The sequence below is a fragment of the Mugil cephalus genome, chromosome 7 (assembly GCF_022458985.1).
Source record: "Mugil cephalus isolate CIBA_MC_2020 chromosome 7, CIBA_Mcephalus_1.1, whole genome shotgun sequence".
Classification (NCBI taxonomy): Eukaryota; Metazoa; Chordata; class Actinopteri; order Mugiliformes; family Mugilidae; genus Mugil; species Mugil cephalus.
The window spans coordinates 23360504-23382178 of record NC_061776.1 but is presented as its reverse complement, the minus strand read 5'-3'; the positions used below and the strand labels follow the sequence as shown (position 1 = coordinate 23382178).

General features: G+C 43.8%; 1 protein-coding gene across 1 annotated transcript in view; it reads right to left on the bottom strand.

The window, feature by feature from the left end:
- The window catches only part of LOC125010662, a 141560-nt gene that overhangs the window by 66875 nt on the left and 53010 nt on the right, over positions 1-21675 (bottom strand). Inside the window, exon 3 of the mRNA XM_047589423.1 lies at positions 7790-8084. Within this exon, the coding sequence (XP_047445379.1) occupies positions 7790-8084 (295 nt within the window). The remainder of the gene's footprint in view (positions 1-7789; positions 8085-21675) is intronic.

Sequence of the window (21675 nt, the reverse complement as noted above, 5' to 3'; positions counted from 1 at the left end):
GTCTCTTCTAAGTTTACTAGTAGCAGAAATAGGATCTAATTAATATTATTTGCAGGTAAGCGCACCTATGGTCAGTAGTAAACCCTCACTGCATAGACAAACTGTGGACCCACATAAGTGCAGCTGGTCCACTGGATGGAAGCTGCGTCAAAGCGGCGGATGACAAATATTAAGCAGTGCCCCAATGTGATGGCCCCTGCTTAGGCTGCCTTTACTCTGCTTGATGGAGACGTAACCGTGTCTTTTCCCCGAGGTGATCAGCTGATATCAACCAGGGAGCACCTGGGCCCAGCGATCCAGACGGATATAAAAGTGCCAGTTTCCGTCTGCCAGCTCTCACTCTGTGTCTCTCTCTCCTCATTAGCGCCCACACTGTTGTTTCCTTTGGCTTTTTATTTATTTCCACTCCACAACACCACACCGCACCTGATCAGTACGCCCACACGGACATGACTGATTCCACTGACTTACACACCTCATACCTGGTTTTGCTTTACTTTAATAAACATATTTTTTCACTGACTTTGCACGACTGGCGAGTTCTCCCATCTCTTCTTATTGGAATATTTAACTAGTGAGGTATAACGTTACCATAGGAAATACAGACGGATGTCAGAGACATAAAAGCAATATCCAAGTTGAAACTACTGGGGCTCAAAAAAGTTGGAAAGTATTCCAACAAACGCTTGATTTCTGAATGTGTTGATTATGTGCTCTGCTATCCCACAATTCTATGCCCCGAGGAAATGAAGAAGCTCAGCGCAGCTGCAAAAAATTAAAAGAAATTGCGGATGACTGTAAAACAATTTGAGTGAGATGTTTGAAAAAAACAAGGATTAAATTAAAATTACTTTTTCTTTTCTTTCCCCCTCTTTAAAGTTTAATTAGCTGTGACATTCTAAAGTCTGCGGACTGCGATTGATGTCTGTCGGCACACGTACCGCATAACTTCATGGCACGGAACATTGATTTCGTACTGACTAGTTGCAAACCTATACTATTAGTGCACAGTAAACAGTGTATATAATTTGTGCTTTCAGCTGTTTGCCCATTATTTTTAATCTGTGCCCAGTTTTGATTTCTTTCTCCACTGCCATTTCATAGCCAGCTAGGCGGTGGAAAAAAGCACTTATTACGGCACTTTATGTTTTTATTTCAAAGCACCCACCCACTACCAGTTTCGATCACAAACTACAAAGTGTCTGCTATTGAATCACTCCACGTCGAAGGCTTTTTTTTCTCCCTTTACTATCGATATAATAGGTAAGTGCAGTGGGGACATTAGCAGATAAGTAGACGGACAAACGTTTCTTTTGACAACAGTAAAAGTAATTATCAGACGTCAGTATCAGACATTCCAGCTCTGAGGTTGACGCAACAAGTGCAAGGCGAAGGCAAACCAATTGGTATGCAGCCTGTCATCTGTGCCATACACAGCCACTCACACTCCACAAGGATCAAATATTCCCACTGCAGCGCATCCGGCTGGAACGCATGTTCTTACTACAAGACATCTGTGCTCTGGGGAAAAGGAATAGGAAGAGCTTCCTTGTTTAGAAACACAGAGCTATATTGGGTTTTAATGTTTATACCGAAGGTTAAACTTTAAACGGGAGTTATTCTCCGAGAATACAGGTTTATACTGAGTGGAGAGAACAAAAAAAAAAAAAAAAAAACACTGTGCAGACACACATTTCAGGATGGGGTAGTGGCTCAGTTCTAGTGCACCTTGCATTAGTGTCTCACAGCCCCCGTCTCCACCGCACTCCCCTTTTAAATGTCTGGTGTAACGAGCCTTTGATAGGATCCGCAACACTATCTCTCCGGTCACGCGTGCTGCAAAGCGCCTTGGTAAATATTGAATCGTCAAGTAAATATTGAATTCGTGATTGACTGAACAACTCAATCTGAAGATGGAGCTGCCGAGAGGAGCAGACGCTCACGAGGAAGCTGATAAGATTACTAAATAGTGCTGGTCTCCCTCACCTCCCCTCCTTGGGCCTTGCCCCAGCAGATCTGCTGGCAGGGTCATTATTCTAATCTGAACTAAGCAATTCAGCTCAAGAGGGACCTTGATGTTTGGGTAAAACCCTTAAGAAGCAGATGGCGAGGACCTCGGGCCAAATTTGCTGAACTTTTCTAAACTAACCAGTTTAGGGGTGAATTATTTAGAATAATACCCGCTTTTCAGGCGAATTCAGAAGTTTCACTGAAAGCAGCTCTGCTTGCTTTAAAAGGCAAGAGTGCCTCTCAAAGTAGAAGCCACTTTCAAGGGGCTGAGCGGAGTTTAAATGGAGATTAGAGCACTTTTTGTACATACAAACCGTTTCCTACAGGCACTTTGCAGTCATGCTTTGACTTTCAATCTCAGCCTGTCATTGTCACGCTGGTATCTCAGTGCAATATGAGCACAAAGGAGCTCCGCATTTCTGCCCTCACCTGTTATTTCATCCCCGGTCTGAGCACCCCTTCACATTGCACATGATCTTTCCGCGGTCACAGAAATATCAGGTCGCCCCGGCTGTGACATGCACTCTGTCTCCACTTTTCAAGAGAAAATGAAATCGAGACATTTTCTTTTCTTTTTTCTTTTTTTTTTGACAGTGGCTGATAATTGGATAATCCTCTATTAATTCTTTCTTTCATAATTTCTCGTATCTATAGCTGATTTATTTCTAATCTCTGTTTCTCGGCAGCGGAAGAATGACTCGGCTCTGCTCTCATGAATTCAGTTGATAAACTGTATCTTGTGTTTCAGGAAGCTAACGTTATCCCTCACACAGATGGAACACAAACAGGAATTTCAAAACTGCAGCGAGAGATTTACTGGATATTTTTTACCGACTGAGGCACCCGGGCTTGACTTTTGATGGATTTAAAGATGTTTGCCCCGGATACACACTTTTATTACCTGCCACAAATATATCGCTGAATATATTCCGCGTAAAGAATCCACCTTTTCTGGCACAGGAACGCCGTTTCACGTCGCCTTGCCTATGATATAACTTGGAGTGTGACCGCGTGTGACAGTCATTTCATGTGCATACACTATAGGGATTATTCACAAGCTGAAGTCTGAGAGCAGAATGAAATAGCAAAGTATCAACTGAAGTCGCTCAGAGCGAAGAAAGTAAGCAAAGCAGCAGAAAGTGAACCCTACAGAGAGTGTCCTCTTTTTATATTTCTATTTGGACTGTACATATGCTAAAATGATTAAATACGTTGCTTATATGCCTACTTATATATACATTACGTGTACAGTAACATGGACAACAACGTTGGAATGAAAATAACAGTCTGTTTAAGCCATTTACATGATTACATAACCTGGGAGCTCCCCATAATAATAATGATAGCCATATTATCGTTATCATAACACACAAATTTGACCTCTGCATAATTACAAGCTGCACGCCTTTTGAATTAGTGACGGCAGTGCTGGCTACATGCTATTTAATCAGCAGAAAACCAAGGGCCTCATACATCCCACAAGCAGCTTTGGTGGCAGTGTCATTAAAAATGAGCTATTAATCTAACGCATCACACATTCCGTATTTCCGCATTTAAAGTGCGCCGCTATTTGCATCCGATTTTTTGGATTTCGGAGAGGTCCGCGTGTTTGTGTCTGCGGCTGCACATTATCCACCGACGACAGCCATGAAATTCCCTCTGTCTGGTGTGAGCGGGCGGAGACAGAGATGCAATTTCATGGCAAAAAGAGTAATAAAGCTGAACAGCCGCCTTACCTGCTCGCTGCAGACAAAAAAGTGGAGGCAAATGCATTTGGGCGCGGAGAGAAACTTTCAGAAAAATCATATCACGCGTGTTTTTGAGCTTATATGCTTGAGTGTGCCATATATCTGATTCAAACTCTTGCGCGGAGCATTTTTAGGAGATTAAAGAGCGTTTTAGATTAAAGGGAAGTACAGCACACTTATACGTCCTACGATGACATTTCAGAGCAGACAAATGTCCTTCATCGTGAGCCGCTTTTAGCTCGGAACAGCACCGGTGGCCTTTCGATGCTATATCTAGGTATTAAAATCTGAGCAGGGCACCCAGGACTGCCCACGTCCACGTGTTTTGAGTCATGACACAAAGCTCTCTCCAGCAATGACGCTGGCAGATTTCATACATTAATAAATGTTTCCAGAGCTCTTTTCGGCGTGCCTTTGACTTAAAAAAAAAAAAGCCTTACAAGGAAACAGAAGAAATCAAACAGGCATCCTATTAACATACGATGTGGATACGCATCACTGGCTTGCTGTTGTCATTCATTAGACTGAGCGGTTTAATCTCAGTTTTTACTTAATTATATTTTATTGAGTGTTATAATTTGGCAGTCACTCCAGGAGGAAGACGTTGCCAGTTTTGAATATAATGTCAGCCTGACTCGGTTAAATGAAACTGTGAATGCTACTGAATGTTGCTGAGTGAAAACTGGTGTGAGCGTCGTTCTTTTGAAACGTGAAGAAAGAATCATCATCTCAACCCTGACCACAGGCCAAGCATAGGGCCGCTGGTGAAAAGAGCATCATTGTTGTCAGTCTATCCATACTTCAGATACTATGGAGTACAGCTCTCTCGATATATATAATCGTATTTTTATTTATTTATTTATTTATTTCAAGTTTCACTCTCAAAACTTCAGCTGTGTGTGGTTCAGTCTGATTTGACTGACAGAACCTGAAAAGCCCTGACACCGTCGCCTGCTCTTGAATCAGATAACACTGGCGCATGAAAGCACGCGAGCTTCACCCTCCGCAAACCAATCAGAAGAAAACCTCTCATGTGAAATAACGAACCGTTGTAATTTGGGCTCATCACTCACGGTGAGATCTATTTTTGGCATCTTTTAAGGTTAGCGTTTGGAAAGTAGTCAGTGTATCGGGGGGGGAAAAAAACAAAGAAGAGAAGCAAAGCGATAAAAATGTATGCAAATGTGAAACAGTGACATCACAATGCAGGCTGCCGCCTTTGTTGCGAGTGCGGCGCGGTGATACGTGGCACAAACAACAACCGGCGGCGCAGCGGAGCAGTCAATCAAATCAAAAGTTTCTTTACTTTTTTTTTCCCTTTTACTTTATCAGCTGCTGCAAGCTCCTCGAAGCTATTTTGGTTTTTTTAATACGGGATTCAGCTTCAATAAACCCTCCTTCACTCACTTGTTTTCTGAAAACTACAACATATTGAATCTTGCATTACACTGCACCTAAACCGCAGCAGGTTTTTCCCGGCATACAGCGCCCGCTTCGCAGTCAATCGCGGTGGTCTGTACACAAAATGGTGATACAGTGTGAATGGAATCCTGGCAGGCAGTAATGTAGTGGTGGTGCAGTATTTCGTAATGACTATAAAAAGTATATTGCAAGTGTCAGACCTCTTATCAAGGACATCTACGGCGACATGACGCTATTAGAAATACAATTTTTAATATATGTTCGGGCTCCAAAGTGGAGTGATTTTCATAATAGGTGTTAGCAGAACAGTTAATGAACTCCGAGTTCATCATTGGTTTAATTTACTGCCAATGACTCTTTTGCGTTTTTCACTATTTTGCATTTGCAAAAGACTTTTCTGTGCACGGCGCGGGACTGCAAATTCAAAGCGGCTGAATAAAATGCCTTCAGACAGTTCAGCCACGGGAGATAGAAATAATAAAACATGGCTGCCGAGCTGTGGTCAAGTGGGACATCCATCATTTTGGAGCTTGACAGCAGTCACTGGCTGCCACTTTATTCTGATTAAACAGTGAACCAATAAAATGTTACAGCCTTAGTTTGTATACAGAGGGCAACTTCAATAGCCCACTATATCAAGGTATATTCTTATCCCCGCCATTGAGCTTATTTAACATTTGGTTTGGCTCTCATTACTCAGTCACGGTGCAGAAAGGACATGAAAGATGAGATAAAGGAGCGCGCGTGACATGTGACAAAGATCCCTGATTAAATTTGGTCCCTCGGCCAAAAGAGCAGCCCCGAAACCTCCGCCGGTCCAGGTCTGTAATTATGTTACTTCGTGTTCGGCTTTGCGCAAAGGTTAGTTGGTCAAGCTATAATAATGGTGCCTCCGTGTTGTCTTCTGGTCAAGAGATTAAACATAGTAATCTTTCTAACAATTCACTGCGGCCTGGGTGGCAGATGGCACAGCGACAGCAATCTATTCATGTTACATCTGTGGGAAAGACGCAGCAAATCGGGTTGCTGTGGAATACCTGAACAAGTCAGATTATGGCAGAATGTTCAGAGGATCATATTATAGAGCTGCTTTGAGCAGCTTTCCATGCCGATGAAACTACGGTACAGTTTTAGGTGGGTACTTTTAAATTAGAAAAGAGAATAAAAAGATTTGTAGAACGCGCTACGAAGCAAATAATCATATAAATACAAAAAAGCAATAAAAAAAATATAATAGAAATTTCTTTGAGACCAGGTTGTCGTCAGTGTAATCTGGCTAAAATCCATTTCTACAATATCGACAGTACAGGCACGATAATAGGTGTCCAGTTTAAGACATAGGTGCAATTTATATACACCTCAGTGCCCTCATGCTTCATAACATGCATCCATAACATGTATACTCTGCCGTCAGATCTGACAATAATGGTCATTCAGCAACACAGTTCTATAGCTTAATTTACTGTCTATTATCAGAAGAGCACATAAGTGAGTAGGAAAATAACTTACATGGATTTTAGCAGATGAATTTGTTTGTCTGTGAGAACCTTAAGCTAAAGGAACCTACTGATTAGTGATAGTCAGGAACAGTGTTGCAAATGTGCTGTTGCAGACAAGCATCTATGAGACCGATATTTGTACTTGTCTTTGCACCGCTATAAGCTTCATTGTTGGCGTAATACAAGTGACTCATTCCGCACGACGGCACAGCAGCCAACACCTGAGTTGCGAGAACAAGAACATTGTTTGTGCAACAAGCTACACAGCAACTCAGCCACACTTAAACGTGCTTTTTAAAGTGTTAACGCAGAACGCTGCTCATTTTTTAACGCACACACATTCTGTTGTTACGAAGCACTTAGCGCGGCAGCACCAACGTAACCTGGAAGACAGACCAATTTCCAGAGAAAGGAGTTTCTCAGCGAGCACATCGAGATTCAAATTTTCTGTTGTGGAAAGTTGGTCTGGAGCCGCTCTACTGGGAATTGATTACGCTCTGGCAAAGATACGGCGGGATTCATCCGGTGTAGCAGCGACATAGTCATACGCATCATCTGAGAAACATTACATTTGTTTTCAACAAACAGGTTGTAGGACTGTCTCACAATGGAACCCAAATGGCACCGGGCATAAGGCTAGTGACACAATGGGACGCATGTGGAATCTGAAGTGTGGTAACCCCATAGTAACCCCATCATGCTAACATGTGGAAGGCAGTAATAGGGAGACACAACATGTTTTGTAGCATGCAGTGACGTTGGGGTGGAGAATTAGAGAATAATCTGGACAGTCACTGTGTCGGACTCTTTTGCTTAAAGCAAACACATTTATCTACTCCTCTGATTATCATCAGATTATTAAAAACTCACAAAAATGTCCCTTGAAAGTATATTTAGAACAGATTAAAAAATAGGGCTATTGACTATGGATATTATGTGATTAACTGTAATGAACTATTTGAATTGAAAGTATATATATGTATATATATATATATATATATATATATATACAAACACACACATATATATACTTTTTCAGTTTCATAATGTCATGAAGGGTGACACAGGCCAGATTCCCTCTAAACTGTCTTCAAAGAAGAGTTTCAGTACCTATATTTGCCATCTCAGGCACGATGGCGCTGTAGGGGCCTTCATCAAAGACAGGCGGGTTGTCGTTGATGTCCTGCACGCGAATTATGAACTGCGACGAGGGCTCCAGGGCACGGTCGGTCTGCCTGTCGGTAGCCGTGGCAATGAGACGGTACTCATCCTTCTCCTCGCGGTCCAGCGGCTTGGTGACGTGGATGTTGCCCGTTTTCTCGTCGATCACAAAGACCGAGCCCGCCCCCTCGCCTCGCAGGACATACTTAGTGCGTCCATCATTCCTGTCCATGTCTGTGTGGAGCTGAGCGAGAGAGGACAGAGAGAGGGGGGGAAGAAACGAAAGAGAGAAAAAAAAGGCAGGTACGATGGAAGGAAGGAAGGAAGGAAGGAGGGAATGATTGGAAATGGGGAAGCGGGGGGTCGTGAAAAGCAAGGACAGCCAGGAACGTGAAGAGAGGGAAAGAAAGACAAGAGTAAACACCGGTTAGAAATTAAGTTTGTTTTTTCTAGACAGTCGGTGAGACAAAACAAGCAGATTATCTTCCGCATGCCTGCAGGATATAATGAATTTAAACAGAAGCAGACAAAAGGAATACACACAATACCTCCTTCTCTCACACCCAGACACACACACTTTCCTGCCACGGTGCCGTGTCTCATCTTTCTACTGCTGCGGTATGAGCAGTTATGCACTTGGACCTCCTCAATCTACACGATATCCAGAACACACGCACCCCTACCCCCACTTAATGCTATTCAGGTCCCAGCAGCTGCGGACGGCGGGAGTTTACTAGTCTGCGCGCATGCAGTGGCCCGGCTATTTAATGAAAGCACCAAATCAAAGTAATAATGAACAGTAGGGCAATCAATTACTCCCTAACTAATAGGCGTGTATGAGTGAGAGTGGAGGGGGCGCACGCCAGTGGGACGAGAAGGATCGATCGCAGCCCTGCGTTGAGTTTTATTGGATCAGCGCCTGGCGGGACGGCGGGGCAGCGGAGCGAGCGGCCAGCGTCCTCTCATGCAGGGCGAGGTAATATCGGGGAAGGTTCCACACTGTCCCCTGTCCTCCAACGTGAGAGACAAGCCAGCAGGATTCAGTGAGCACATCAAGATTCAATCTCATTACCCCGGCACCTACGTGGATCGAATAGCAACCGTGACCAAAAAGAAAAGAAGGTCGCTAAATTAGGCTCCGCTCGCGAGAAAGTGTGACACTGTGACTTCAGATGGAGAGAAGAGAGTCGACTGAGATGGGGACGGGGGGACGGGGGGGACGGGGGGATGGGGGGACGGGGGGTTAGCTCAGGAGAGCATTGTTGCGTGGCAACAGCTAAGCACATTTGCTAAATGAAATGAGAATGGATACTGTGAATCGAAATGTTCATTTACTTCCGAGGATTGCCATTTTTCAAGGGGGGAAATGGCTCGGATGAGGCGGCTTCCTGGGGGGTAAACGACGAGCGCGGCCGATGACAAGGTTGTTTATGGCTAAGCGAGCAGTCGGCCCAGGCCGTCAGTCCGACGCTAAAAACTTAACGCACAATGCGGCACAAAGTCAAAAGTTAAATAACACTTCACCTTCAGAACATTCCCATTTTTATTTTAATGACACTGCAAATTGAAAATCTAAAAGCACTCTCGCCTGCGCTATTAGAGAGTGTTGTGTGTGAGCGGCGCGCACAAACGCAGGCTTCTCTCTGCATCCGTGCACCCTGTAATGGAAATGAAGGAGAGTGATCTTTGATCAGAGGCAACACAAAGTAGCCTCAGCGTTTTCACGCGCGTTCCTTTGAACTCCTGAGAGTGACCACACGTCGAAGCGAGAGACACGAGAAACACCCGAAACGCTTTAAACGACGTGCATTCAAGCCACGCAGCCTTTTGAAGGAGCTGCCAAATCTGTGCATGTGCTCGTCATCCATATATTTATACCTTACACGCCATGTTTAAAGCATCCACACAAAATATTGCTCAATACGCTACTTTCATGTCAATCCACGTAAACACCCGGTTGAACTCAAAGTGTGCGCTCATTAGAAACGCCCTGATCAAAATGTCAAGCATGACTTTTTCGGTTTCTCTCTTGAAGCCGTGCATTTAGCAGAAAGGTTGATTACGATGCTGGGGAGCTTTGAAAACCAGTCTTTTGCTTCTGTGAAAATAGCTGGAGTGCTTGATATTTCGAGAAAAGCGCCTCATCAAAGGCTCGAGCAACTTTTCTCAAATGAATCCCATCAGTGCCAACCATTAGCGCTCGAGTCGATCCTTCTCTTTCACAGCAAATATTTGGACAGGTTGCCATAGGATATGCATTGTGCGGCACAGAGGGTAAACAACACCAGGACCGATGAAGGAGCTGAGAAGAATCAAACCATCTTTAACGCTGTTATTTACTCATGTGTTATCATACTTTGAGCTGCCTAAAAACCATTGGTCCCACATCCATCCCATCCATACTGCCGCCACACTTTGACTTAACCTTCCCCTTAGGACTGTGTCGCATGAAACAACGTCCATGACTTCTTAATCACATGTTCAGATTCTGTGGGAGACATGTTCCTTTGATACATGGCGTCGGCGCAGATCTGAGAGGTCGTTTCATCACAGGCTCAAACGTGTGTTATCATCTTCTACAGCAGATAAATGGCACTCTGTGTATATCTGTTAGGGACACTTAGATAAGCTGGCACACACCTCACTCTGCACACCTTGCAAATTACAATCTACAGCAATGGTCCGCATCACGGCCGCGATGTCGAGATTTTTTATTTTCCAGAATCATCATTTGCTTTGGTCCATCACTAGCGCGCCTGAGTAGGTTGAACGGTTTTGATGTTTGAACAAATTGCATATTTTTTTTTTTTTTTTTTTGCAGCCAGGGTCACAAAAGTTTACTGAAAAGAGCTTTAAATCTCGGCCTACACCGAGTTCAGGCTGTTCTCTCATTTTCCGGGGAGGCCAACTGGGGCCAATTGGCCAAAAACACCCGGCTGGTCAGGACCACCACGGGAGCCTGGTTCCTCACTCTCCTTAACGAAGAGCCATTAACAATCAAAGTCTTAACGGCCCCGCAGCTTAACGAGGAGACTTAACGAGCTTCTTAATGAAGCCCCGGCCATCATTACCACAGTGAGTGGTGGCAGCCCTGATTGAAAGCGCCGCTCAGAGTCATTCTGAAACTGGAGAGCCCAGCCTAAGGAAACCAAATCCATTTAAGGCTGACCTCTCACCCTTATCTGTTCCTCCAAGATTAATAGGAACGTATAATAAGGGAACGCACTTAACCACGCATAATGGCTACGGACATTTTAGAGCTGCAGAAGTGGGGCTGCTTTGGAATCTTTCAGTGTTCAAAAATAACCAAACACTATTATATATATACCGTATATATATATATATAAACACAACTGGCTATCATCATATTTCACATGCGCTTAAAATGAATAATATGACATCTCATAACTCCTTCATTTCATATCCCCTGATATACCATCAAATACATCAAGAGCCAAACAATATGAAGCACTGGCCACAAAAGCCAAATTTACTGACGTGTCACCTCTGCTGGGAGAACGATTCCAGCATGATAAGCGGCCATTTTCATTTTCTTTGGCGTCCGTTGTGTATGCAACACCCAGTCTCCCCAGGCTCCTAAATCTCTTCAATTACTTATATTATCATAAGGTAATATGCTTATACTCATATACTCAATTTCACATTTTTGCAATAACCATAAATCATGAAGCGAGGAGGGAAAGTGCTCTCTGCCAACCTCTAAATCACTTAAATAACTAATATCCCACATACACAATTTCACATTTCTGCCGCACAATAAATCATACAAACACCAGGAAAATGTGTTTTTTTTTTATTCCCCTAGCCGTGCATTAGCTTAATGAATGTGGATGTTTTCCCCCAACGAATGCACGGCGTGTGTGGTCACTGCGCCTGTGTAAGGCCAGAATGGAGGTGAGGCAACGGAAGCGGGGGAAAAAAAATTACAAAAAGTGGAAAAATGGACTGGCATCCCACGTGTAATTCCACCGGGCGCGCGGCGGCGATGCAGGGCACCACTGAGCCCTGTGATTGGCAAGGAGGGGGGTCCCGTTCCCTGAACACATCAGGGAAAGTTTGCAAGGGCACGCAGGCAGGTGCGAGAATATCCCACAATCTCTTCTGCGAGCCCGAGGACGTAGGGGGAAAGCTATTCATCTTCTGTTCGGTGACTTCAAACGGAGCCAGAGGCCAGTGGAACGACCAGAAGGTCCGGCAGCTAGTCAGGCTCTGCGGCGGGGCTGGGGCTGAGGCACAGGGGCTGGGGCTGAGCCAGCACTGTCATATCAGCCAGGAAGTGTCACGCGGGGGCAGAGGGTCACACAATCGATTTGGAGCAGGGCCCACCAATTCAGAGAAACGTCTGAGGGAACAGGCCGATCGGGGGAAAATGGCAAGAAAATTAATTTGGGACAGGGCCCATGTGAGTTCAGAGAGCCGGATTGAAATGAAACCAATGCCTTGTGGCCGGCTTACCTGCCACCGCGATATCATTCGTTTTGCTTGAGGGGACGAGTGAGTGTTTGTATGCGTTTATGTCCATGTGTGTCTAACCATACGTGACAGTTTTAGCAACAGGCTTCCCAGGTGAGTGTGTGTGTGTGTGTGTGTGTGTGTGTGTGTGTGTGTTGGCCGCAGAAACTTTAAAGAAAGAGGTGTAATGACTCCAAGCCTGCTTCTGCCCTGGCTGAACTCCACTTGGCACAGCAATAGCACAGAGTGGACGAGGAGCCAAGGCGTGACTAAGAATATGTGTGTGTGTGTGCGTGCGCGTTTGTGTTTGCGTGCGTGTGTGTGTGTGTGTGTATCGGCGGCGTCTGACCTGAAGAAAGGGGAAACAGTGGAGAGCAGGCTGGGTTGTGTGATGCGGCTAATAGAGCGCAGCACAAAGCTCAGACCAACATCCACAGAGCGACCAATAATTAAAGTCAACATCTCTGCGGTTCGGCTGTGATCAGCTGCGCCATCATCGGACGTCTTTACTCTGTCACTCCCATCTGGAAATCAAACGGATCCCCATCTGGGCCTCAGGTGAGCGAGAAATTAAACACCGACATGGAAATCCAGACACAAACGAGCGCGAGGACACTGGTTTTTGCGGGTCTGCTACAAAATAACGCCGGCGCAATTTCTGTTTAACGGGTGCAGTCGTAAAGATAAATGAGCGCTCGCCATGGAGAGTCTTTGTGTCATAAAATATACATGGCCATTTAATGGACAACCGGTCATTTGATCCTCCTCGAAGCAGTGTCTATAAAGCCAGATAAAGGATATATACTGGCCTCGAACAAACCACTTATTCAACAGAAATATCAAGATCAAATTCCTTGGAAAGAAAAGGAACAAGCCCCTTAGCCTCAGCGTGACTGCATCTCACACAAATAACTTCTGTTTTGTGTTTTGCACAATTGCTCACTCATCCTTGGCATCATCTTGCTGAGATTGTTTGAGCACTCTTGCATGCAAAACTCCTTCATCTTGGAGAAGTTTGTGGATTTTCTTACCTTTAATGCATGTTCCAAATCCCCCACACCATGGTTAGACTACTCCCTTGATGGATATGCTGGTGTTCTCAGGATCATTACACTGTTAGAAGATCCACATCTGGTTCGTTTTCGACTTTCAGACGGATCAAATTATCGTCAGGCAGTCTTTGATATGATCCAGAAAAGCTGTCCAGTCCCGGAAGCAGTGAAAGAACCCTTGTCCAAAACATTTCCATGTTTTACAGTTGGTATGAGGATCTTATGGAACCACCGGTTCTGTTTTTGTGTTTTCTTTGAGAATGTGACAAATGTAGGCGTGTGTTTTTCTTCTCTACGTCTCTGTAGTTGTTTTTGATCACAGTTGAAAATGATCAAAACTCTCCACAGTGTTATGTACTGTTCAATTTTCAAAAGACGTCTTGCCAGAAATAAGACACAACTACATTTTGTGTTTCCAAACGAATGAATAAAATCAATAAGACTTTCACAGGAATATTTAATACTAACTGGACTGATTGTACCGGATTAATTCAATGAATGTGTCCCGCGCTGTTTTTTAATAGGATATTAAAAATGTTGTTATTTCAAGGGACTGCATTAAAATTCAAATTAAAGTAATCTTTGGTATAATATGACTAGGTACAAACATCAGGCATATAATGAATGTGATTAGCAATGTAACACAAAAACCAAAGCAGGCACTAAATGACAAACATAAAGCTGAATTATATCAGATTATGTTGTAGTCAGATCGGATTAGTCGACAGATCACGTTATACAGTCAGATGTCTGTGTTATTCACTTTAAGCTGCAGGCCAGAGAACTCAAATGGGCCCTAATAATTTGCACTCACTCCCTAATATATAACTATTTATGTAAAAGTTATTGTCATTTTCGTTTTGGTAATAACAACAATAAAATATGACAATTGTGATGTTCGCTTTCCTAACAAGATTAAGAAATGGAGCAAAAACAGACAAAATAGTAAAAGTGCACACATATTCATCCATCTGTTGTTGCTGATTATACACGATCAAGCATGACATTATGACCACCTTCCTAATATTGTGTAGGTCTCCCTTGTGCCTCCAAAACAGTTATTTTGAGGGTGTCCTGTGGAGTCTGGTAACAGGATGTTGTTAGTGGGGTCTTTGGGTCCTATGGGTTGAGGGGAGGGGTCTCTGTGGATCATCCCACAGATACTTGATCAGTTTGGGATCTAGTGAATTTGGAGGCAAGGTCAACACCTTGTGCTGTTTTTTTGAGATGTTCCTAAACAGTTATTGTGTGTGTCTGTGTCAGGCTGCATCCTGCTGGGGATGGCTGCTGCCATCAAGGAGTGTCACTGCTATGGGGTGGGGGTGTCTGGTCTGGTGTAGGTGGGTGCTACATGTCTAACATCCAGACAAATGAATGCCACTTCCAAAAGTTTCCCAGCAGAACATTGAATCGTCACAAGACGTTCAATGTTATTCAATTCTCCTGACAGTGGTTTTAATGTTGTGGCTGATCAGTGTCCAGTATATTTTATGCAGTGTAACAGCTACTTGTTCCTTGTCCCGTCCTTTTTCATAGTCAAGCAATAAAAATAAGATGTTATTATCCTTAACGTTATTCCCACAAAACCAGTTAATGGCACGATGTGAAAACACCCCCGCTAGTCGGAAACAAACCATTAGAACCACATGAAACAACCACTATCATGAAGAGAATGCAAATGGTGTCGACGCACACGTGCATCCGAGCGCATGGAAATGTGCGCGCTGTCATTCTGCCGGCCCTCTCTCCTGTCTAATCAATGCATACGCACACTACAGAAACACCTTCCAATCACGCAGAGGCTCGGGAACATAAACCCCTCTGCAGAAACACAAGCAGGAGACAGTCTGCCTCAGAGCAGCACTTGTGACTTCAGAAGACAGACCTTCATACTGTGACAATTCCGTCTGAACTTTCAATCAAGCCCATTCTCGCTGCAAGTGTGTGTGGGGGGGGGGGATTCCCTTCTGCCTGGCGCTGGCAGTGAAATGTCAGTGGCACGCTGTCTGTTTGCCTTGCAGCAAGACCGAACTTAAATACGTCACGAGGAGCAGCAGTTAATTGTTTAGCATTGACCCGCCATTGATCCGGCATTGGAGTTTGGTTAGCGTCGATTGCCTCTTTAATTCAGTTGTGGCGTACACATGTTGCCCCGTTCCCGTTTGATCTAATTCAGGCTGTCTCTGGAGGCGACACACACACACACACACACACATTGACAGAATGCGAAAAAATCCCTCTCCGTCACACTCACACACTTCCTTCCACTCACACAGTTCTTAATAGAGCATTCATTATTCATCATTATTAGACTTTTCCTTTAGCACTATAAGCTGTTCGGTGCATCTCGCCACCGTTGTCTTCCTCCGCAATACATTATTCAGAACAAAACTGTGCTTTTAGCCTCCGAGTATGCAAATCCCACTTTTGATTATCATAACCAGCTGATGTATGGGAGGGGAGCGCGCGCGTGTGTGTGTGTGGCGGCTGGTCGGATGATTGTTTGTGTTTTATTGCTCCAGTGCTCCACTCCGGTGGTGTACACTTCACATCATATTTTTAGCCAAGGGAAACGAGCTCGGAAAAGGCCACTGGAGGCTTAACTCACTGCTGTACATTTAAAGGGCAAATCGCCCACATATATGCCACCGCGTGCCACTGCCAAGAGGAATGACTTTTGCCATTGGGAACGAAAGTCTGCGTGCGTTTGTGTGTGTGTGTAAAGGATGGAAAGCCTGTAAAAAGGCTGTTAATTGTTTTTTTTTTCTTCATTACTTTGTCATTAGTGTTACAGAGCGTTTGTGGAAATATGAGTAAAAAAACACGTATTGCCAGAGATTAAGATTTAATAATTAGACAATGCGCGAGAGTATCTTTTGAATACATTATTTAAGTTTATAACATACAGCGCTGTCATGCTGCAGAATGCATTAACATAGGCATTTACTGCAGAACAGGATGTATGGAGAGCACAGCAGGCTACGCACTGTTTGCTCTAGTAACTGTGAGCGTCATTGTGGTTAAATTATCTCAGCATGTGTGTTTGAGCTGACGTGCCTCTTGGGATGTGTTAAAAAATTAACCTGCATGCCTCTGTGTGTCGGAAGATTCCCTCCCCTCCCTCGCCTCTGTTATTTCCTCCGCTGCTCTCCTCCTCTCCTTCTCCCCCTCCTCCTCCTCCTTCCTTCACCTCGCCTCCCATCTCCTGACTTGATCTCACCGCGCACCTCCTCACCTCTCTGGCCGGGTCCGTTCCCTTTCTCCAGCTGTTATCTGCTGCTCAGAAAAGGTTGTGGCGCAGGGATAAATAAAGAAATAAATGTGAGAGCACATTCATGTTTTGATCACAAGGCTGGAGTAAACCACAGTGCCTCTAGCTGTACGCAGTCCTGGCTCGCTTGCTCTGTCTTGTGTTCTTGCACTTGCTTTGTGTTTGGCTGTGTTAGCAAAACTGTCGAATATATATATATATATATATATATATTTTATATATTATTTTTTTTTTTTTTTTTTTTTTTTTGATTACAAGCAAAGTCAGCTTCATTCATTTTGTCTGGAGGTTTAACCGCCAGCCAAGCATTGCAATCAAAATAGATAGCAACTACTTTACTCAACTGGAAATAGAACATCTAACGTTGGCTGCAACTACACAGTTAACTGTGTTAAAGTTGCAGACTGGTACGGAGATTAAACATTTCTGTCATGCTGTTTGGGACCTTGTTTCAGCATCCTAAAATTAGCTACCTGGCTAATCATAGCCCTTGCAGTAACCCCTTTCGAATGAGGAATGGAGGCTACTGACACAGCGACACACTCACACTCAAGCACAGGTGATTACAGATGCTAAGGTGTTTGCGTCACTCTTTGCAGTGTGTTTAGGTGCAACTCAAGTGATGTGAGGCGATGTCACAGCTGGTTCATGTTGCCAGTAGTTGGTAGTGTCCATGCAGTGGAGCATGCAATACTTTTCAGGCTACTGGTGGATGGGCTGTTTGTGTGCAGATGCTTAAAATCCCCAAAGGGTCAATTGAAAAGATTTCACTAATCTGCTAAACGTATTTCTCACCATCATCTTGTCAACACTTTGGTTTGTGACCAAATATGTGTAGTAAAAAGCAAACACCAGCTACCGCTGTCCTTACTGTTAATTAGAGTCCGTTCCCCAAAGAAGAAGAGACGCATCAGTTTGTTTGTGGTGACTGTATGAGTTATGACAAGACGTCAGATGAAGTAACTGTAGAGAAATATATTTTATGTGGGGAGAGTCCAACAAACCCCCAGAGACTGCTGTTAGAATTCAGCTTTCCAATCCACCAGTACTTTTAACCATGTTGTTTGATTTCATAAATAGCAATAGCCCAAACTGTGTTTGCTAATATAACTCTAACAAAGATTTCATTCTAACTGAAATTTTACCATAGCATTGTCACTTCACCGTCAGGTCTTGGAGGACAGTTCACCTCCTTCCAAGGTATGTGTGGCTCTTGGCCTTCAGGGTCATCAAGATACTGAAAATGCAACTGAGTGTGCAACTGAAAAAACAAATCATCTTAAATAATGCAAAAGGATGTATTTTTAATTAAAGTCATACAGTATATGTGACTTCAGGCCAATTATTGCCCCTGGCTGGTGAAGAAGATGCTGATTTGTAGATGTGAACGTACTGCATTTAACTGGTTGTTCCAGATTGGCCCGAAGCCACGGGAAGTCCCTGGAACTTTTTCTAACTTAATGTACTACCAAAAATACTGTTTGTTTCTTGGTGACCCTGATGGCAACAAAATCTGTCTAATAAAATGCAACTATTATTCTGCAAGTGTTTGGACAACACAGTCAAATTATGTTGTGTTACCAGTGTGTCTTTTTGAGGACATGGATGTCATCTGGAGGTCTGGAGGATTAACATTAGCATGCTAAACTAAGATGGTAAGCAATTTGTACATTTGTTCATGTGTAATGAATGTTTTGATTATACACTTTATATTATTTTACTAGGTAATACTTATTTTTTATTTTACGAGTGTTTCCCTCGTGGATCATTGAAGTCCGTCTAAGTCTATATTGTGGTAGTGCAGTTATCATGAGCATGTCTATCAACACTACAACCAAAATATACTTTGCCTATACTTTGTCCTTATCATACAGCTGATTTACCTACAGACTCACTTGGCACAAGATGACAGTCAAGAAAAACTGAGTGACTAATGCGCAATTTATACCTTTATTTTTACCTCCGCATCAATTTGAAGCCATACCGATGGCATCAGCCCAGCTCCCTACGCAGACCCCAATGCCATAGCCTGACATGCACATACCTAGAAATGTAGCTACAAACCGCAAGAGCTGTGATTGTTGGTCCGCTTGAAGGTAGCGTGTTTCCAAACTAGTATTTCTGTCTGCTTCTCCATCTTCGCAATTTTGGAATTGATTGTTTTGGATCAATAATAGAGGGCACACAACGAAGAAAACATTTTCAAAAAATATTGGGCAAAAGTTTCAGTCAGCATTGTTGAAAGTGAAGCGGGATGTAGAAAGTGAAGTAGCAACAAACATTAGCCCGGCTGGTAAAAAAACACACAGCATTGCGGTAGAAATATCTGGCACCGGCGTAGGCTACGTGTATAGAATATGCCGCCTTTATCTCGCAGTGGTATAAACCACGCTTAGGGCGTGTTACATTATGCGACTGAGCAGAAATTTGAGTGTTTCAGTGAGTTAGGAAGGAAAAATGTGTTGCCATATTCAGATTGCGTTTCACTTGTATGTAGTCTAATAATACTGAAGCTCAAAGCTGAGAAGCCCGGCCAGCAACTTCATTTACAACACGATCATTCTTAACACTGGAGAACATCACAGCAAATTTCAAAGTTTTCGACCGAAAGCTTTGATAGCGATATTCATATTAGCTGTAGCATTCATGTTAAAATTGGACTCATAAAAACTGCAGTGTGGATGAGTCACTGCTCGTTCGTTTCGGTTATAGGAGACAGGTTCAGTGCGGGGTCAGCTGTGTCATCTCACAGTCCTCGCCTCCCTCTCTTTTGCTTGTTTCCTTCCTGGCATGTGACTCCTCCTCATCTCCAGCCTCCTCTGCTCTCCTCTCTCGCCCGTGCCCTCGGCTCCCTGACTCTCGGGCTCCTTCAGGGCCACGGGGAGAAATGGAGCAAGCAGTTCAGGCCAAAGCATAAATATTAGCTCAAGGTCACGGGGTATGCATAATCAAGAATCCCGAGTCCTGGGCAGCCTCTTCGCTTCTCACACATTCTCGTCATCACATTACTGCACAGCGCCTCGACGCTTAAGCACTCGCCGTATTTCTCACCGCTGACGCGGCTAACCTTGAAGGGTTAACCTCGAGCGATAAACCAGCTCCAGCCGCAATTTGGGCTGCGTTTTATCTTATTACATTACCTCCGGTTGTTGAGGCTACACAAACACTAACCCGCGTTTCCAGGTTTTTCTACAAATGCATTTTCATATCAAGTTGAAAATGGTGCGGATGTATTCTAACGGGCTCATATACGCGCTAAGATAAAATACTGCCATTCTCACACTGGGGAGAATGATGCTTTGAATTCATATCCTTGCTTTTCTGATTTGTTCGACATTATCCCGAGTTGAAACACGGGCCATAAGGAGAGAAGGGAGATTGGAAATGGAGGAGAAAAAAAGCAAGCCGTTTCCTTTGAATTCCATCTTTAATAGACTTCATGGTTTCTCCTCTTTTCTTCCTCGTAGCCTTGTTCCTTAAGTCATCCCATCTATTATTTTCTCTATGTGATCCTGCACCCACTCAGCACAGAGACACATTTAAATGTGGCCTCCACAGGGGCTTGCAACGAAATGGTATTTAAATGCTTTCTAAATTTTCTCTGTCTCTTGCCCCCCTACTCCCTTGTATTTTCCTCAGTCCCTGCGCTGATGCCCTGGATTCCCGGACGCCTCTTTTCATAAACCTCTCATTCTCTCCCCGCTCTGTCTTCCTGCGGTTCGCTCCGGGCTTTCGAAGGCCTGCGAGGTCAGCTTTAGAAGCGTGTGTGATCTCTCAGTCCTCCATTCTTCCTTTTACTGTCTCACACATTCTTCAGTTTTTCCGGTTGTAAGCCATTAACCTATCCTCGCTCTCCAACGCTTTTTTCGTGCCCTTCTGCTCCATGTTTCCATATTCCTTTAACACCGCCATAACTGTAGCATACACGTCTTTTTTAACCCTCTCTTTTGCGGTTTTTCATCCTCCCCTCCACATCATCCGTTCTTTGTCCTGCATGATAATCTCTCTCTTCTGCCTTGTTATCTCCTCCCCTCCCTCCTTCCCACACTGTAGTCACTCTCTAATTGCTGTCTCACCCCTGCTGTGCTTGGACCCCGAGGCTAAATGATGGAGAGTGGAAACACAAGAAAGACTAAGCTACATTTGCAAAAAGACTTCTTGGATTATATTTATTAACAATTGTCATCATTATTAATGTTCATATTGTTGAGCTCCTTTGTAAGGAGGCGTGTGCATCTACAATCATCGTTGGCCCTTCTATTGGCACCTCCCCAACCTTTCCTCAACCCCCCTCCTTCAGTTCATAAGGGACCCTTTGATCTGAGTACTTATCTGGGTTATTTATAACTTTGAAGCAGGACCTACAAGGTTTCAGTGTTTTGTGATGCGTTTGTGCACTAGCACAGAGTAGAGTTTCCCCATTTTGGACACAAATATGTACAGTGGTGTGAAAAAGTGTTGGCCCCCTTCCTGACTTCTTTCCTTTTTTATTGCATGTTTGTCACACTTAAATGTTTCAGATCATCAAACTAATTTAAATATGAGTCAAACACAAAATGCAGTTTTTAAATTAAGGTTTTTATTACTAAGAGAATCCAAACCAACACGGCCCTGTGTGAAAAAGTGACTGTCCTCTAAACCCAGTAACTGGTTGGTTCACCCTTAGCAGCAACAACTGCAGTCAAGTGTTTGTGATTACTTGCAACGAGTCTTTTATAGTGCTGTGGTGGAACCCTCCACACTGAGAGGGTTTTCCAGCATGAACTGCCTTTTTAAGGTCATGCCACAGCATCTCAATGATTCAGGTCTGGACTTTGACTGGATCATTCCAAAGTTTTCAATTAGTTTAGACTTAGACATTCAGAGCTGGGCTTGCTGGTGTGTTTTGGATCAATGTCCTGCTGCAGTTCTCTTCAGCTTGAGGTCATGAACAGATGGTCGGACATTCTCCTTCAGGATTTTTGGTAGAAGGAGAATTCATGGGTCCATTTATCACAGCAAGTCTTCCAGGTCCTGAAGCAGCAAACCAGCCCCAGATC